Source organism: Vespa mandarinia, chromosome 20 (assembly GCF_050613455.1).
Source record: "Vespa mandarinia isolate Hongniang chromosome 20, ASM5061345v1, whole genome shotgun sequence".
Lineage (NCBI taxonomy): Eukaryota > Metazoa > Arthropoda > Insecta > Hymenoptera > Vespidae > Vespa > Vespa mandarinia.
This window is the reverse complement of record NC_140829.1, coordinates 908805-927500: the sequence shown is the minus strand read 5'-3', so window position 1 is coordinate 927500 and position 18696 is coordinate 908805. Positions and strand designations below refer to the sequence as shown.

The 18696-nt window shown below is 40.5% G+C and overlaps 1 protein-coding gene across 1 annotated transcript in view; it reads left to right on the top strand.

Annotated features, from left to right (window-relative positions):
• Nucleotides 1–17674, top strand: part of Ser (protein serrate) — a 44072-nt gene extending 26398 nt beyond the window's left edge. The window contains exons 3-7 of the mRNA XM_035881263.2: nucleotides 9904–10195; nucleotides 13872–14490; nucleotides 14686–15329; nucleotides 15447–15992; nucleotides 16300–17674. Of these exons, the coding sequence (XP_035737156.1) occupies nucleotides 9904–10195; nucleotides 13872–14490; nucleotides 14686–15329; nucleotides 15447–15992; nucleotides 16300–17465 (3267 nt within the window). The 3' untranslated portion in view covers nucleotides 17466–17674. The remainder of the gene's footprint in view (nucleotides 1–9903; nucleotides 10196–13871; nucleotides 14491–14685; nucleotides 15330–15446; nucleotides 15993–16299) is intronic.
• The last annotated feature ends 1022 nt before the right edge of the window (nucleotides 17675–18696 follow it).

Here is an 18696-nt window from a genome sequence, read left to right as displayed (position 1 = left end):
TTTTTTTTTCCTTTTTTCTTTTCTTCTTTTTTTTTTTTTTTTTTTTTTTTTTAAGAAAAATCTCTTGAAAAGTCTTTCGAAAGATCTTTCCCTTCGTACGTGTATCCACGAATCGTTAATTCCAAAGTATAGAAATGCATATTTAATTTAAGAATAAATTCTTCTAAAAGTCATTAAAAACTGGTTTGATTGGTTATTTGATTCTTTATGAAATCGAGATGTACGAATATAGATATTATATTAACGAATAAAAACAACAAAAATATGTGTGTAAATATATATATATATATATATATATATATATATATATTCATTTTGTATTTGTTCTGATTGGTGACGACTGATTGGTTCGATAGTTCTTTCTTTGTTTCTTCTTTTTTTTTTTCTTTTCTTTTCTTTAGTTATATTTTTCGAGATGAATACGTACGAAGTTCAAGGAAATATTTCTACGATTCGTTTGCAGCCGCTTTATATATGGCTTTTAATAATAACACGGAATGATTTTAAGTAATTACGAAAGGCAAACGAAACGGCGGTCTCGCGTTATTAAATTGAGATGGAAAACGGAACGGTACAGCTCTCTGTTAATCTTCTCTCTACTATTGGATCCGTGATTAATTCCGATAATAACGCTTTTGATAATAGTCACGGAGAATGATAAACGGTAGACATCTAAATGATGTTCATCGCGAAGTATCGGATATAAAAAAGCAAGAAAGAGTGAGAGAGAAAGAGAAAGAGAGAGAGAGAGAGAGAGAGAGAGAGAGAGAGAGAGAGAGTGAGGGAGGGAGGGATAAAGAGAGAAAGAGAGTTCTCCGCCTAGAAGCATGTCTCAGGCCCGGCAGGGAGTCAGAATGAGTCAGGGATCCCAACAGGTGTATAGGTTGTATGTCTTGGAGAACGATCCTCTCTTCTGCATACTTTTCAGGGCCGTGCTAAGCTGACCGTCTTTCTTAGGATCGCAAATGACAATGAAAGAGAATGAAGAAAATGCAAATGAAAATGAAAAAAAGAAAAAAAAGTATAGGAGGAGAAGGAGGCAACGTTTCTTTTTTATCATTTTTATTACTTAACGATTCGCTTATTTAATTCTAATTAAGTTAAATTCGTCAAATCGACAGATAGGGAAAAGGGAGAAAAATATTTAATCGGTCATTTCTTACCATCGAGTTTCCTAAAAAAGCGTACATACGTATTCTTTTGAGTATGTGGCCCCAAGACGAGGACGAGACGTCGTCGCCATAAAAGTTACGAGCGGGATCGTAACAAAGTTCCAAAGTCGTTTAACGTCTCTGTTTTCAAGGGAGAACTGGATTCGCAATGGAAAAGAATATCTTGTCGATATATCTATATACATATCTACATACATTCATATGTAAATGCATATGTATGTAATAAATACCATTTTCTCGTGAAAGATTAAAACCGTGACGAATTTTTCTCATTCTTCTATCATCCGTGCTCTATTCGCAATACTAACTATATAAAATAAGGATTCGTTGATAGAACATATAATTCAATTTTATTCTCATTATTTTTCGTTATGTTCAACTTACGATTTATTTAATTTACGGTGTCGTTAATGGCTAACCTTCATTTTCATTACTTTTCATTTAATACGTGCGATCTCACTTTCTTTCGTGGTTATATAGCGCGTATACAAGTGTAGTAGTAGAATGGTGTAATTAAACGAGGGAAAAGAAAAAAAAGAAGAAAAGAAAAAGAAAAGAAAGAATAGGAAAGGGAAAGGAAAGTAGAGAGGAACGAAAGAAAAATAAATGAAATGAAAATGTGAAGAGCAAAGGGAATGGAGAAGAAGAAAAAGAAAAAGAAGTTAAGTTGGTACGATTTGGGCAATACTTTAGCTCTCGTGGTAGGGAGAAATCGTCGTCGTCGTCGTCGTCGTCGTCATCGTCGTCGTAGTCGTTCTGCTCGGTTAGAATGGTGGAGGAAGGCCGTGAGGCCCTCGTTGAGATCCGTTTGGTCCGATCGTGTGTGAACCCGCTGCGCGCAGCGCATACCAAACTCCCCTATCTCCTCTCTCACTCTTCTTCTCGATCCACGTTTTCTCGAAACTCATACACTCACCTTACACAGGCTTACAAACGCACGCGTGTAAATCGGGGCCCGGATAGTGTCCCGGGCATTTAATACGAGGAATGCCACGTTGAGTCCGTTGGCTCTCGTTTTATGCAGGTAACTGCGACCAACACTAACATCGTCAAGCTAAGGAAGAAAAGGAGAAAGAGAGAAAGAGAGAGAGAGGATAGCGATTCTTTTATTCTTCTTCTTCTTCTTCTTCTTCTTCTTCTTCTTCTTCTTCTTCCCCTCTTTTCTCTGCGTTCGGACGAAGGAGAAGAGCCGCGACATCGTACAGAAAGACGTTCTCGACTTGGCCTTGTACACCCTCTCGTGAATAGTGGATATCTCTTCTCGAACTCGATCTCTCCTCCCATTGCTCGAGATCTTTTCCTCTCTCTCTCTCTCTCTCTCTCTCTCTCTCTCTCTCTCTCTCTCTCTCTCCGATTTCTCGCGTCGTCCTTCTTCAACCCCTTACGGGCTTTCTGAGGTTCTGGGTACGCCGCGAGATTTATTAGCTACCTGGCTAATTGGGAAGCGAGGACGAGAAGCGGATTCCAGAACGAAGATTTCCGCCGTGCACCTTCCGAAGACTGGAGCAGGAAAGAGAAAGAGAAAGAAAGAGAGAGAGAGAGAGAGAGAGAAATGTGCTTGCAGCTCCCTTACTACTGTAGTGTCAGAGGTTCCACGGAATTTTCAGGAGAACAAAACCAAAAGAAGTGGGAGAAGCTCATTCGTGCATACTTCTTTTTCAAGGGTTTTACATTACCTGGATATTGTTTGAAAATTTATCGGACCCGTTAGCATTGCGCTTGAAACTCGATTTAACGATTCGAATTAATTAAAGGAGAGGAAATAAAAAATAATAAGAAGAAGGTAGCCTCCTCGTCTTCTTATCCTAATTTTATTCAAGAAATATGGCGACTCTCGATTATTTCGATCGTTATCACAAAATATTTCGTCTTGTTCGGTGAGAAATTCTTTCGAGTCAAATATATAAAGGAAAAAAACATTCTTCGTTATCGATATCGAAATGCGAAACGATCTCAAATACGTTCAACGCGATACGATAGAAATTTTAATATGGATCGAACCGGTCAGTAAAATTATAAAAAGTAAAGAAAAAAAAGAAAAAGAAAAAAACAAGAAAGAAAGAAAGAAAGAAAGAAAGAAAAGAATAAGAAATAAGAAAAATAACATTAAATTAAATTAAATCAAATCAAATTAAAAACACTAAGATGAAAATAAATCAGTTTGAAAGAAGATTATGAAAGTGGAATAACTAATAATATGTAGTAGCAATAGCAGAATAGTAGTAGTAGTAGTAGTAATAATAGTAGTAGTAGTAGTTGTAGTCGATCGAGAGACTACGCCTGACGAATCGAAATAGGTGCGTGGGAACGTAGCTTTTAAGTAGGAGAAACGTAATTGCTAAGAGTTTCGTTTGGTCGACATGGAGGAACGACAACGACGACGGCGACGACGAAGACGACGACGACGACGACGAGAACAACGACGAATAAGGAATCGAAAGAAAACGACTACTCTCATTCAAGGTTTCCAACTTGGATCCACTTGGATGAGAGTAGACTAGCTGCGTGCGAGAGCGTACCCGCTGACTGACTCGGCCGCTACTTTGTACGCGTCCTCACGTACGGCTCGTTCGATCTTTTCCGCGAAACCTAAGACACGTCGAGGCTGACATAGAGAGAGAGAGAGAGAGAGAGAGAAAGAGAGAGAGAGAGAGAGAGAAAGAGAAAGAGAGAGAGAGAAGAAGAAGGAGACGAGGCCTATTCGGCGTACGTAAGTAACCTGCGCTCGTCCATGCACGCACGACGATCACAGTCGTCGTCGTTGTTGTTGTTGTCGTCGTCGTCGTCGTCGTCGTCGTCGTCGTCGTCGTCGTCGTTGCTGTCGTCGTCTCGTTGTCATTGCCGTTTGTAGTCGTAGTCGTTGTCGTTCGTTGTCGTCGTCGTCGTCGTCGACGTCGAAGAAGAAGAAGAAGAAGAGAGAACGATTGCTAGGTCGAGACACATAGGTATACGTAGGTGTATATATAATAGATACGTAGGTGCTAGTGAATGTAGATGTAGTTAGATAGAGTAAGAAAGAAAAAAGAGAGAGAGAGAGAGAGAGAGAGAGGGAGAGAGAGAGAGAGGGAAAAGTATAGTAAGCATACGCGCTACGTGCTTCGCGTATCTCCTGCTTCCGTCGAGCATTTTAGACTGCAAATCGACCTTTCCACGGTGCTCCGTTAGCTGTTGCTCGCACCGGATACACTGAATGCAATGGAAAGCTAGACTCCTCGCAAAAAATCAAAAGCTAGATATATATCTCACCCTGACCCTGTCGTCACACCGTAGTCCTCGGTAATTGACACTGTTACGCGATATCGAGGGACTCCGAACAGCTGACTACGGTTTTCTGCCAATGGAAGTTCTCATAGATACATATAATACTTCTTCCTTTAATACTCCTTAGATATAGAGAGAAGATTGAAAATTATCCGTAGAGGAAAAAATTGATTAAAGTGAATGAAATATATTTATATACCTGTATAGAGAAATTTCATGGTTCTAATTGACACTATGTAAAAGAAAAAGAAATGAAGAGGTTACTTTCCCCTGATCTACGAGCATCAATTTTCAATTTCTATCTCTTTCCCTCGTACTCGCGAATGTTACGACTTCTATGGTGAAAGGGAAAATTCGCGAGCTAGCAACGGCCGCAAGTCGTGAAAGCAATTTCCAAGCAAGAACACCCACGCAAATTCCTAGATCCACGATGATTGTCGTCTTCGTGTCTCGTACGTAACTATACACACATATGTACATATATATATATATATATATATATATATATATATGTGTGTATGTAAAAATCACATATACTAAACTTTATCGAATCTCGTTTGACAATTTCATTGACTACTCTTTATTTCATTGATATTATTTTTATTAGTCGTTCGACGATAGTTTTGCTAAATTCTTAACGCGATAGTCGAAGGGAAGGATATATAAAACGATTCTAATTTTAGCGGGACTGTCAGAGAACAAACTAAACGTCTAATCCCAACACAACGCTAGGATAATCTCTCGTAATTCGATGATTCATCTTGTTCTACGGATGACGTTTTATTCGAAAAGATCTTTCTCTCTCTTTTTCTCTTACTATCTCTCTCTCTCTTTCTCTCTCTCTCTCTCGATCTCTTCTTTCTTCCTTCCTTTCTTTCTTTCTTTCTTTCTTTCTTTCTTTCTTTCTTTCTTTCTTTCTGTCTTTCTTTCTCTCGGCAAAAACTGGCCGAGTATAAAATACATCTGGCAACAATATCGGAAGCTTTTTTTAAAGCGCTACCTCAGCCCATTTAAATCGTACAATGTAACCATCAGAATGGAAGTGGAGAGGAACAAGAAGACGCGGGACCTCTTGACAAAGAGAATCGTCCGGACGAAGACGAGAAAGAGAGAGAGAGAGAGAGAGAGATAGAGAGAAACAGACAGACAGTACAAAAGAACGTTCTTTTGACTAGAGAGAACTCGTCGTTCGACCGACCGACCGACCAACGACGAATTAGAATATATGTATATATATATATATATATATATATATATATATATGTATGTATTTATATATGTACACGAAGTGTAAGGAAAAAAAAGCGAGCATGAAAGTCGCGGGCGTGGGAAAGCCGGAGCCCCGAGCGAGCCACCAATTAACACCAATTAGCGCTCATCTGCTCTAGGTACGAGAGAGAGATAGAAATAGAGAGAAGGAGAGAGAAGGAGAGAGATATAGAGAAAGAGAGTTTGCGTTCGAATACGAGTCGACAATGTCTTCTTTGTGCTCGAGAAGACAATGCTACTCGAATCATCATCATCATCATCATCATTATCATCATCATCGTCATTATCATTTTCGAACGGACCTCGTTGTCATTATTATTGTCCATCGTCGTTTGTTCAAATTCATTCGATCGATCGTATTGCATATAAAAAAGGGTAACGTTTTCTCCAATTCCTATGAAGACAAGGTTTGCTTCGTAAAAGTAAGAGAATCGTCTGTAATTCTTGCCAAGTTGGCATCGAAGATACAAAAGAAATATTCCGTACACGAGCGTTACGTCGGATCAACGACGTCGAAAGTCTCACGATATATATCGTTACGTATTGGCACGATGATTGGTAAAACGAGAGAGAGAGAGAGAGAGAGAGAGAGAGAGAGAGAGAGAGAGAGAGAGAGAAGAGAGAGATAGAGAAAGAAGGAGAGAGTCCTCACCTGTCAAAAGTCACTCGAACTTGTAATAAAAAGAAATACGTATGTACGTAGATAAGTATCATTTTCGAAATACACTTCGAACAGTTTGTCGCTCGATTTAAATGTTTTCGATTCACGGGAGAAATTGTTCGAGGCATTATTCCATACTTCGGTAGTTTGGTCACGATCGCTAAGAAAGAAGAAGAAGAAGAAGAAGAAGAGTATTCCGAAGAAGTAACGAGTTCCTTCGTGAAAAAAAAAAGATAAAAAAAAAAAAAAGAAAAAGAAAACAAAAAGAGCTAAGAAGAAAAAAGAAAAAGAATCAATAAAAAAGAAAGGGAGACAAAAAAAGAAACGTAAAAGAACGATAACAACAAAAAAAAAAAAAAAAAAAAAAAGAAGAAGAAAAGAAAAAAGGAGAAGAAAAGAAAAAATAAAATAAAATAAAAAAGAGAAGGAAACAGAAAATAAATCCGTCCTGAAGATAGTAGTAACATTGTCGTATATCGATGAGAGACCTACGTTTTGCATATCAAAGGAGCTTCTCGAATTCTGTAGTTTATGGCGATTGGTTCGACGATAGCCAAACCAGTTCCCTCTTCTACTCGTCCTGCGTACATGACTTACGAATATATGCACATATAATTATTCCCTTGAGAAAGAGAGAGAGAGAGAGAGAGAGAGAGAGAGAGAGAGAGAGAGAGAAAGAGACAGAGAGGGAGAAAGGGTGTGGAGAGAGAAAGGAAAAGAGATAGAGAGATAGAGAGAGAGAGAGAGAGAGAGTAGGTGCCTGAGATTATTACCTAGAAAGCACCTTCTCGTGTTATATGTGAATCCTTCGAAAGGCGCGGAAATTCTTAAGCGTATTCACGATGCCCCGCGTGCCCAGGGATTATATCGGAATTTATGAAATTCTTTAGGATTTATCGCCGCGAAGTCGCCATTTAAAGAACACCAACCGAGACGGATCTAACGATCCTCTTTACATCCTTAAATATGGAAACGTGTGAAAAAGCACATACTTACATCTTGTTCTTAGAATATTTTCGCTACCGTATTTATAATATTGAAATTAAAAAATTTCTTCGTACGGAAATAAAACGATACTGATAATAATAACCCATATCTATTATAAATTACAATGAGCTCATATCGTGCTCTCTTTATTCTCATTGCCATATATTATCCTTAATACGTCATGTATAATATGTGTAAAATTATTTGAGAATGAGAAAAGGAAGATTAAAAAAAAACAAGAAAATTCATTCTCTAGGAACGATTACGGCCGCTTTTTTTTATTTGCGACGACGTATCGTCGATAGGTAATACGAAAAAAGAAGAAAAAGGAAAGAAGACAAAAAAAAATGAAGGAAAAAAGGAAGGAAGGGAGGAACGAAAGAAAGAGAAGGGAAAAAAAATTACAAGAAAATTTGACCGTCCACTCGATTTTAACTTGACTCACCTCATTGTCTGCCTGCCTTCGCGTTCATTAACGACACGCGTGAGTGCGTGACGCGCACCGACGCAGGGTGCACGTAGGTTTTTCCTTCTTCTTTTATTTCACGGGACCGGTTCCATCAGGAACACTTCCAGCTTTCTACCATCGACCTTCTCTCTCATGCTCTCTCTCTCTCTCTCTTTCTTTTTCATTACCTCTGTCCCTTCCTATCTCTCTCTCTCTCTCCTTCTCGATGTTCGAATCTCCTTGCGAGAGAGATCGGAACCCGTTCGCTCGGTAGAAGATAGGCCCGTCTTCCGTGGCGGAGAAGAGCGATTGGAATTTATTTATTGCATTAGCCGACCGTCACTCACGCTCGGCCCTTGATTGGTGCCTACCAATCAGGATTCGCCGCTGCTATGCCAGAGCAAGATGCAACGAGCGAGATATAAGAAGGACAAAGGGGTGGGTTGAGGTCTAACTATCGATATATACTTGTATGTAGTATATATAAATATATATATATATGTATATATATATGTGTGTGTATATATTGTGGATGTGTATTGTTACATATAAAACACATACGCATACATACGAACGAAGAAGAAGGTAGAAAGGAGGAAAGTCGTTTGATCGGGGGAATGACGTAACGATATCTCGCTCTAACCGCTACCGTAATTACTCTGATTAACAGTCGTTCGACGATACTCACCCGGTGATCTCCCGCAGTGCGATGCAGAGAGAAAGAGAGAGAGAGAGAAAATGGACGATGCTTCTTCTCAATATATTTATCTCGACACGTCGTTTATCACCTTATCGAGATATTCTTTATATATCGATAAATCGAATAAAGCGCGTAAAGGATTTTATACCCTTTGGTGTCTCCCATTTCAGTTACTCTTGAGAATCTCGATAAAGAAAAAGAGACAGGGCGATGACAGTTATGGTTGACTGCTAGACCAATTGGCTTGCTCCGGACTATATAACGTAATGTAATAATGATCCTCAAAGGTCAGGAAGCGACGTATAAATTTGCAAAAGCCCGAGCGTCAAAAGGTTCCACTTACATTAGGGAACCCGTTTCTCCTCGGGGAATTATATTCGAGCTGGGCAAGGGTTAACTGACGTCCTCATCAAACTATACCTTCTTTTCCGCTTTTAAAACGAGCCTCTCTAGACGAAAGTGACGTCAGGGATTATGATTTCGATACGTCGGAATATATATACACGTACACATATATATATATATATATATATATATATATACACATTTATATATGTGACGCGTTCACGCAGCACACCAGCTGTGAGGAAAGTCGCGAATCGAGTCTGTTTGGAAAGTGGGATCAGAGAGTACTTCCGAGCATCGACATCGTCAGTCGGTCAAAGTTCTTCAGAGGTTCTCGCATTGTATGTCTCGAAGAATCTTCTCGATTAGCATCTCTTATTCTCTCTCCCTTTCTCTCTTTCTTTTCATGGCTCATCCTCTTCCCTGACGAGCAAGAACGTTCGGGACTCTCATAGTCAGCATGGATTAGAAAGTATACGGAGCGCTCGTCTGGTCGTTGCAAAGCCAATTTCCAAAGGAATAAACGAGAGAAAGAATCCTTCGATTCCGTCTCCCTTATCCTGATTTCTATCCAATTTTTAAACGATAAACGTACCACCTGTTGCTAGTTCGACTCGTGGAAGAAGATAGGTTCGTCTTTTAGGACCCAATTTACTTCGGGCGGTAGCAATTTAGGTGTCTGCCTTCGGGAATGAGTCGATTAGAGAAATTAGAAGGTCTTATTTTTCTTTTTTTCTCCTCCTTCGGGCGAAGACAGATGCGTCGTATTATTTGCCATACTTTATTTTTATATATATTATTATTATTATTATTATTATTATTATTATTATTATTATTATTATTATTATTTTATTGTGGAATATTACTTCGTCTTTTATCATCGAGCAAAGTTCAGGGATCATTAATACTTATCTTTGATAAATATCTTTCGATGTCTTTTCTTCTTTTCTCTCTCTCTTTTTTTTTCTTTTTTTTTTTTTTATGTATTTTAAAATTCCTACCTAGATTTACCATCACGTCAACTCGAAAGATTTATCGACGACAACGATTTCCTTTACAGAGGCAATTTACGCTGATTCTACAAGCGAGAGACGAGGCGAGCGCCGGCGTCATCGAGGAAGCGAGCTACAGCGGAATCGTCCTGCCTGGCCCAACGTGGCACACTCTCAATCATCAGGGTAGAAATGCTCATTTGGCTTATCGCGTGCGCGTCCAATGTGCGGATCATTACTACAACGCGACGTGTACCAAGTTCTGCCGGCCGAGAAACGACATATTCGGTCATTACACCTGCGACGAGAACGGCGATAAAGTCTGCATACAAGGTTGGAAAGGTTCCGATTGCGAGATAGGTGAGCGAGATATCATTGCAATTTCAATTCTTACCTGTACTTTCTTCTTCTTTTTATTTTTTCCTTTCCTAATTAAAAAATAATTCTGTTCTTTCTCAATGCGAACTATTGATTATCATAAGAATTATCATGATGATTAAAGTTTATAAAATTGCGATATCATAATAACAAATTCAACTGTACATTCGTTCGTATATATATATATATATATATATATATATCTTTAACTTTTTTGGAGAAGGGGAAAAGCAGTACAAAAGAAAGGGGAGGGAAAAAATAATGAAATAATCGAAGACAAAACTTTTTCTAAGATTCAAAATTTTTCTAATAATCAACCGAGTCCATTTAGATCTGTAAGTTCAGCTAATGAGATCTTGGAAAATCAGTAATCTTTTTTTTTTTTTAACACAAGTGTTCGTACGAGCTCGTTTGACAATTTCCATGGGTTCGAATCACAAATGACAGGAGAAACTTTCGCGACGTGACAATGCCAAGTGTCACGTGTACGTCTTCAAAATGCGATTCCTGGTTTCTAATGACCGACTCTGATCCCGTAAAAGAGAGAGAGAGAGAGAGAGAGAGAGAGAGAGAGAGAGAGAGAGAGAAAGAAAGAGAAATAACAGAAAGACGAACTCGGTCTAACTCTGGAAGGAACACCTTGCGAAAGAGAGAAAAAGAGAGAGGGAGAAAGAGACAGAGACAGAGAGAGAGACAGAGAGAGTGAGAGAGAGAAAAAAAGAGAGCAAGAAGAAAACGTGGGTTGAGATCAAGAGGCACGGCCCCTTGCGGATCGTAAAACATACGAATTATCTCGAAGCGTGCCTCAATGGGCGGACGTTAGACGCATGTCGTACGATCTTACAAAGGTAGCGACATCACGCCAGGTCTTGGCTCGCACAATGGAGCGCCAGGCTAATATATAACAGCTCTTTCTTCGCTGCTTAATCGTTACTTCCGTCTCACTGTGATTGCGACTCACCGGGTCGCAGTGTCACATCCCATCTCTCTTCTCTTCTCTCTCTTTCTCTCTCTTTCTCTCTTTCTCTCTCTTTCTCTCTCTCTCTCTCTCTCTCTTTCTCTCGCGCGCGCGCGCTTTCTCTCTCTCTTTCTCTTTCTCACTCTCTCACCCTTATTCCAATCCATATTCATATTCATTCCGCGACCTTGTGAGACCAAACCACAGTACCGTTCCACGAGAAAATTATTACTCCTATGTATATGTATTTCTTTCTAGACGCTAAAATCGATGGGCATTAAACGCGGATTCATTTCTGAAAATGATTTATTAAAATATCGTCTATTTTCGATCGATTACGTTCGATATAATTTAAGGAAATTAATTCCAAGTTCATATTCTTTCGGCAGAAAAGAAAGAAGAAAAAGAAAAAAGAAGAAAAATGAAAAAAAAAAAATAAATAAATAAATAAAAGAAATTACTCTTAGAGATGATTACGCAGAGATATGATATATCGAATCTTTCTCCTTCCATGTCAAGGAGAGAGATTCAATTTGAGGATTTAAGAAGGAATTAAATAATTTCTTTTGAACGCGCGCTCTACTTTCGAGTTTGAAAGAGGGAAAAAGAAAAAGGAAAAGAAAAAGAAAAATAAAGATCGATGAAACCCAATTAGGATCTATCGGATAGAAATCGTGTACTCGTGAGACGTCGAGTTGTTGTTCGGTGGTAATGTATAGGAGAAAGAGAGAGAAAGAGAGGGAGAGAGAGAGAGGGAGAACTGGCTCTGACATTTTTGTCGCACTGTGAAAGGTCAATAGGAGAATTTCACTCGTGCATCCTCTTCACACGAGCTCTATGCACGAACCCGGCCGTAACGTGCCACGGCGGCTTGTGAGAGAAGTCAAATCTTTTCCGTGATAACATCGTCGTTCGTTCGGCACGCTCTCGACTCTTAGAAACTACACGGAAACTTCTCGTGACGAGATACGCATTAATACATCTAAGAGTGTTCCTAAACGATCATTGAAATTTAACCAAAGAAAAATCTTGATCTTTTCATGATCTTAACTTTATATCCCCACGGTATGTGAAATATCATTTAGTTCGTTTTATACGTATTAAATTTGATTGACTTAAAAAAGAAACATTCCTTGTTTTTTTTTTTTTTTTTCCATATTTCTTATTATATTTATATCATTTCGAATCGGATAAACCAAGAAAAATATTATGATACGTTGTTCTAACGAGCAACCAACGATATATTCAAGCGTTACCTATTTAAATGCCTTACTGCCAGTATAAATGTTTATTGCCACCTGTTGCTTTCCATATTCCATGGTTATCAAAGCAGAAAATCGTTGATTATTTGTAAAACTATGTACGACGTAATACAGTTTATATTATCAAAGCTTTTCCGTAATTGCTTTTTAATCGATAGAATATACGACTTCCCCCGAGAGAATTTTTCTAAATTCTTAGTTGTAACGATCGATCGGAAAAACTCTGACCAAACGAAGGAAGTAGTTGTAGCCCGAAGGGAAGGAAATGGAGAGCGTAAATCGCGAGTTAATTTAACCGACGCGGCGTCGACTTATGTGAATCAATCAACCACCAAGAGCTTCCTTCAAGCATCATCGACTAGATTTATAGTTTCCGAGCTACGAGAAAATGTACTGTTCCTTCTATCTATCTCTCTCTCTCTCTCTTTGACTTTTTCTTGGAGGAGGAAACGTCTAACGGCGTAAAAGCTCTCGAAGATGAAACGTGGCTTGATTGGCTCGAGATAGGATTGCTTAGTGGTACGCAAACGCGTTTCCGATCGAGTCCAATCGAGCATCGGCCGCTAGTGAAGTAAAAGAGGCCTTGCTGTGCTTGATCATAGAAAGAGAAGAGAGGGAGGTACGATGACGTGCCGTCATTTAGTACCTCGAGAGTATCCCGATGCAGTCGTATAAATATCCGTAAATGTCCGTCGTTCGTGAGGACGAGAGAGGCCAGGACTATTAATCATTAGAGATGCTGCGAAAGAGCAGGTATATTCCTATGTATCTACGTATGTTTCTTCTACATATATACAAGCTTGGCTATATTATACTCTCGCGAACGTATGCAAAAGGAGCATACATTTCTATGTCCATGTTTTTTATATATATATATATATGTATATGCATGTATGTATGTATGTATGTATATATATATATATATATATATATATATATATATATATATGTACTTATATGATGCTTTTACGCGAGAAAGAGCGTGCGGGTATATTTGAAGCGCGTGACGTAACGGTAAAGTCCTCGTCGTCTTCGTCGTCCTCATCTCTTGTCTTCGATGTTCTCTCAGGAAAAGGGTCGAAAGTGTATATACGTACTCGCGTGTTGCCTCGCCATGAGTTTTCGTTTCACGTCCAAGGGAGATAATCCTTCTCTCTGTCGCTTCTCATCCGTCTTTCCGTCCCCTCGGCTAATTGAGTTGCCCGACTATAAAGCGATACTTCGTGCTGTCTTCGTCGACTTTCAAGAGGAACAAAATTACCGTTCCTGTAGATAGGAGATACCGTAATCGCATGAAATTAAGTTTGGAAAGTCGGTGGAAATGCGTAGAGATATCAAAGAATAACGTCCTTTTGTATACACCCGTGATGCATTTTAAATAAGATTTATCTACGTATTGTGTACTTTTAATATAAGAAAATTAAAACATTGATTTTAGCTGTCTGTAAAGAGGGTTGTCATCCGGTTCACGGTCATTGCAACGTAAGTGGCGAATGCAAGTGCAGACATGGTTGGCGAGGTGATCTTTGCGATCAGTGTACACCATATCCCGGATGCAAGCATGGCTATTGCAATGGCTCGAGTTGGCAGTGTATATGCGACACGAATTGGGGTGGCATACTCTGCGACCAAGATCTAAATTATTGCGGGACGCACGAGCCTTGTCAGAACAGTGGCACGTGCGAAAATACGGCGCCGGATCAGTATAGATGTACATGCCCCGAAGGATTCTCCGGGCCGACCTGCGAGAAGGTCGACAATCCTTGCGCCTCGAGTCCGTGCGCCAATGGAGCGACCTGCATCGAATTAGGTGAAAGCGCTCATTGTGAGTGCGCGCCTGGTTTTACGGGGCCTTTGTGTGCGACCGACATCGACGAGTGTGCCTCGCAACCTTGTCAAAACGGTGGTACCTGCGTCGACGGTAGAAATGGCTTTGTTTGTAACTGTCCACCTGCCTGGCAAGGTTCTCTTTGTCAATTCGACGTCGACGAATGTGCGCTCAAGGAATCACCTTGCAAGAATTCGATCAGTTGCGTTAATCTTGCCGGTGATTATAGGTAAGTCCACTATATCCATCCGTTTCATTGCTAAAATCCATCTCCAAATTTAAATTATATTGAAATATTTTCAAGATTAATCATTTAGTGAAAAACAATTTAAAAAGACGAACTATGTAAAATTTCGTATAAAAAAAAGTTAAATCATTTATTACTTACGTAGAGTTAAGTAATAAAACGAATGACAAATTTTAGATGTCGGTGTCGAAGCGGCTTTAATGGCAAGAACTGCACGAAGAACATCAATGATTGTGTCGGACAATGTCAGCACGGTGCATTGTGCATCGATCTCGTTAACGATTATCATTGTAGTTGCACGGCTGGTTATTCCGGCAAGGATTGTGACGTCGACATCGACGAATGTGCCTCGAAGCCATGTCAAAATGGCGGAGAGTGCAGGGACCTGGTAAATGCTTATGAATGCGTCTGTCCTGTTGGTTTCACCGGTTACCAGTGCGAGATCGATCGCGATCATTGCAGTCCAAATCCCTGTAGAAATTCAGCGCCATGTTTCAACACACAAACCGATTATTATTGTCACTGTCCTGAACAATGGCAGGGAAAAAATTGTAGCGAGTCAGCCTCACAGAATCCTCAGTTCGGCGAGAATGCGGACGATCAATTAGGTTGCGGTAGCGAGGGAACGCCTTGCGGTGGCAGAGGAAGATGTAGCGGTGACAAATGCATCTGCGACCCCGGATATACCGGGGTACATTGTCACGAGAATATCAACGACTGTCGTGGCAATCCGTGTTTAAACGGTGGTACCTGCGTTGATCTGATAAATTCATTTCAATGTATCTGCAGGGAAGGTTGGAGCGGAGATTTGTGCGATCAAGGTTAGCATACTAAATTAAGAAACATCATCTTCGATTTCGTATAATTTTAACGAACGATTTTAAAGAAATTAATTAATTCGAGTTTCGGCATTAATACGAGAAAATGTACATTTGCAGACGTAGACGAATGTATGGCGTCACCTTGCCGTAACAATGGCACATGCGTCGACGGGGTCGCCGACTTTACGTGCATTTGCCGAAACGGTTGGAAGGGAAAAACTTGTGCCCTTCGAGGTGGCCATTGTGAGCCTGGTACTTGTCGTCACGGAGGAACTTGTCAAGATCGCGGGGATGGCTTCACGTGTCACTGTCCACCTAGCTGGGAGGGTGCAGCCTGTCACATAGCATCTCCAGCGTGTGCCAGTAATCCCTGCGAGAACGGAGCAACTTGCGTTAATACGGCCGACGGAAATTACAGATGCGTTTGCCGCGAGGGTTTCGAAGGGCCAAATTGTCTTCGTGACGTCGACGATTGTCAACCGTTGCCTTGCCTAAATGGTGGTAAATGCGTCGACGGAGTGAATTGGTTCAGATGCGAATGTGCACCAGGCTTTACCGGGCCAGATTGTCGTATAAACGTGAACGAGTGCGCGAGCGATCCCTGCACCGCCGGAGCGACCTGCGTCGATGGAATCGCCAGTTATTCTTGCGTTTGTCCACCGGGTATGTATAACACGTACGATTCTTACATTAATAAAAGTAACGTTATAAGAAAGAATATTGAATTACGCGCTTGATAAATAAGATCGACGTTTTAAAAGAAAGAAAGAAAGAAAGAAAGAAAGAAAGATAGAAAGGGGGGAGGGAGGAGAGAAAGAGAGACAGAGAGAGGGGAGGGGTAGAGGGAGAGAGGAGAAAGAACATCGATCCTGTTCATAATTCAGACCAGTTTTCATTCGAGGGCTGCTCGTACTTTACGATACAAACTCGTCTGGTGGGTTCTTACATCTTCTTTTTGTCCGTTCCGCAGGCAGGACCGGTATTCGTTGCGAGATTCGCACGGCCGGCGGTCCAGGATGCGTGGCAGCGAGTTGGGAAGACGACTGCAACATTTGCGAGTGTCGAAGCGGAAAGAATCGATGTAGTAACGTCTGGTGCGGTCAGGGTAACTGCTTGAACGGTACGTCCTGTCTGGCGCACGAGGTATGCGTTCCAAGCCCGGGAGAAAGTTGTCTCTCGCCGCCCTGTCCAGCTTGGGGTGAATGTCGACCGGTGGAAACTGGAAGAAGAGTAGGACCACCGGCATTACCGGCACCACCCTCCTGTTGGCCTGGTCAAGCGACACCAGGGCCAACGTGTTCGAGACTGACTATACTTTTGAGAAGAGACACTTTAGCGTCCGGCACGTCAGTCGAGTTGCTCTGTCGTAGATTGAGAAAACTCCTGGCTGATCCGAGGCGACCGCAATTGATCGTTTTACTTTGCGATCTTAAGCCCGGTGACAACGACACCGTCGAAGTTACAATTTTCTCGGAAACGGCAGCCGACGCAGCCAGAGATTTGGGCGAAGCACTTAGCCGTCCTATGGGTAGACCGCTCGCTCTTGCCTCAGTTTTAGAGGTCAAAGTTGAAACCGCTCTTATCAGTGAGCCAAGTTCCAATTCCAACAACGTGGCAGGTGGATACGTAGCCGTTCTTGGCGGTGCTCTTGCAACCGTCCTTTTACTCGCTCTATTTGGAGGACTCTGGTATCTAAGGACAGCGAGACAACGATCGAGCTTGACTGCGACTACCAGCAGCGAGACGTCCTTGCATCGTCATCGTAGTGACCTTGACGAGAAATCGAATAATTTGCAAAACGAAGAGAACCTAAGAAGGTACGCAAATCCATTGAAGGATCAAGATCCTGAACCACGAGTGTCCGTGGTCAGACCATTGTCCGGTGCTTCGCTCGGTTCTCTCGGTACAACGGAAGAGAGTCTCGAAATGGTATCGGAAGAAGGAAGACATCGTTTACCACCCCTTTACAAACCGCCAAGCGCCGAAACGAGAAACAACACGGCGAGCTTTAGTTACGAGGAGGGACCTCACAAACCTTACACCAAACCGAGAATACAGGAACCAACGTACTCGCATCAGCAACCTGGAACGAGTCAGACCTCGGGTCCTCATCAAGTGTTAACGGTACACGTTTAAGTGTTAACCTCTATCTTTTCTGCCGCACCAAGGATTTCGAATTTCATTACGGTTTCACTCGATTCATATAACTGTGTTCAAAAAAAAAAAAAAAAAAAAAAGAAAAAAAAAATTACCACCAGACATCTGTACCACCGTATATATTTACTGGCTGGTGATGCAAAGGAAAAAAGGAAAACAAAAAAAAAACGTATACGTTGCTAAGAAAATTTTACTGGTATGTTAAGATTTTTACGTTAAAAGACGCACAAGTTGAAAAAGTTTTACTTCATTGATATTCCGTTAAAAATTAATGAAGAAAAAAGAAAAAGAAAACAAAAAAAAGAAAAACGATCCAACGATCGAAAGACGAATTAAAAAATGTATCTTGTCTTTTCCCCGCAACCCCCCTTACTCCGCCATACCCTTCCCACCTCCCAGCCACCTAACCATCCACAACCCATCCACCCACCCACCAAGTGAAGTTACGTAGGAGAAACGAAATCTATCGTAAATTGTTAAAATTTGTATTTAATCCTTTTCTACGTGTTCGAGAGTTCCCTTTTCTTATGACTTCATGATGCGACAATAAGCGCGATCGCGACGATTATAAGTAACTATAATGATAACATTGTCTCTTGTTATCGTTGTACATATGTATATAGCTCGTACTTAGTAATTTTCGCTGTGACTGCACCGCTTCCAAGTGTCGGCAATCACGACGACTTGATATCTTAAAACTTTGATACGCTGTTTGTTCTCGCATAATAAATAGAGATCGTACGCGTTCGTTGTTATCATATAAACAAATCCATTAGGTGAGGCACAAGGTCGAAATAAACGATGAGAAAAAGGAGAAAAAACAAAAAAAAAATAAAAGAAAAAAAAAGAGAAGAAGAAGAAGAAGAAGAAGAAGAAGAAGAAGAAGAAGAATAAAATAAAATAAAATAAAATAAAACTGAACGTACATATGCATTTATGTGTACACTTACGCGTATTAACAGGGGTGAGATTAAAATGTCCAAGGATGATGTTGTTCTTGAAAATTTTTTTTGTGCTATGAGGAAATACTTTTGTCCTCGTAAAAATGCGTTACTTACAACGTACAACGTAATCGTATATTTACACGTACTGCTTACGATTTTATCGTTAGATTAAAACTGATTACTTTATTAAGCGACGAACATACCGATACCGGAAACGCGTTTATTAATCCTTGGGGTTTGGATATTATTTACCAAACGTCTCTTAA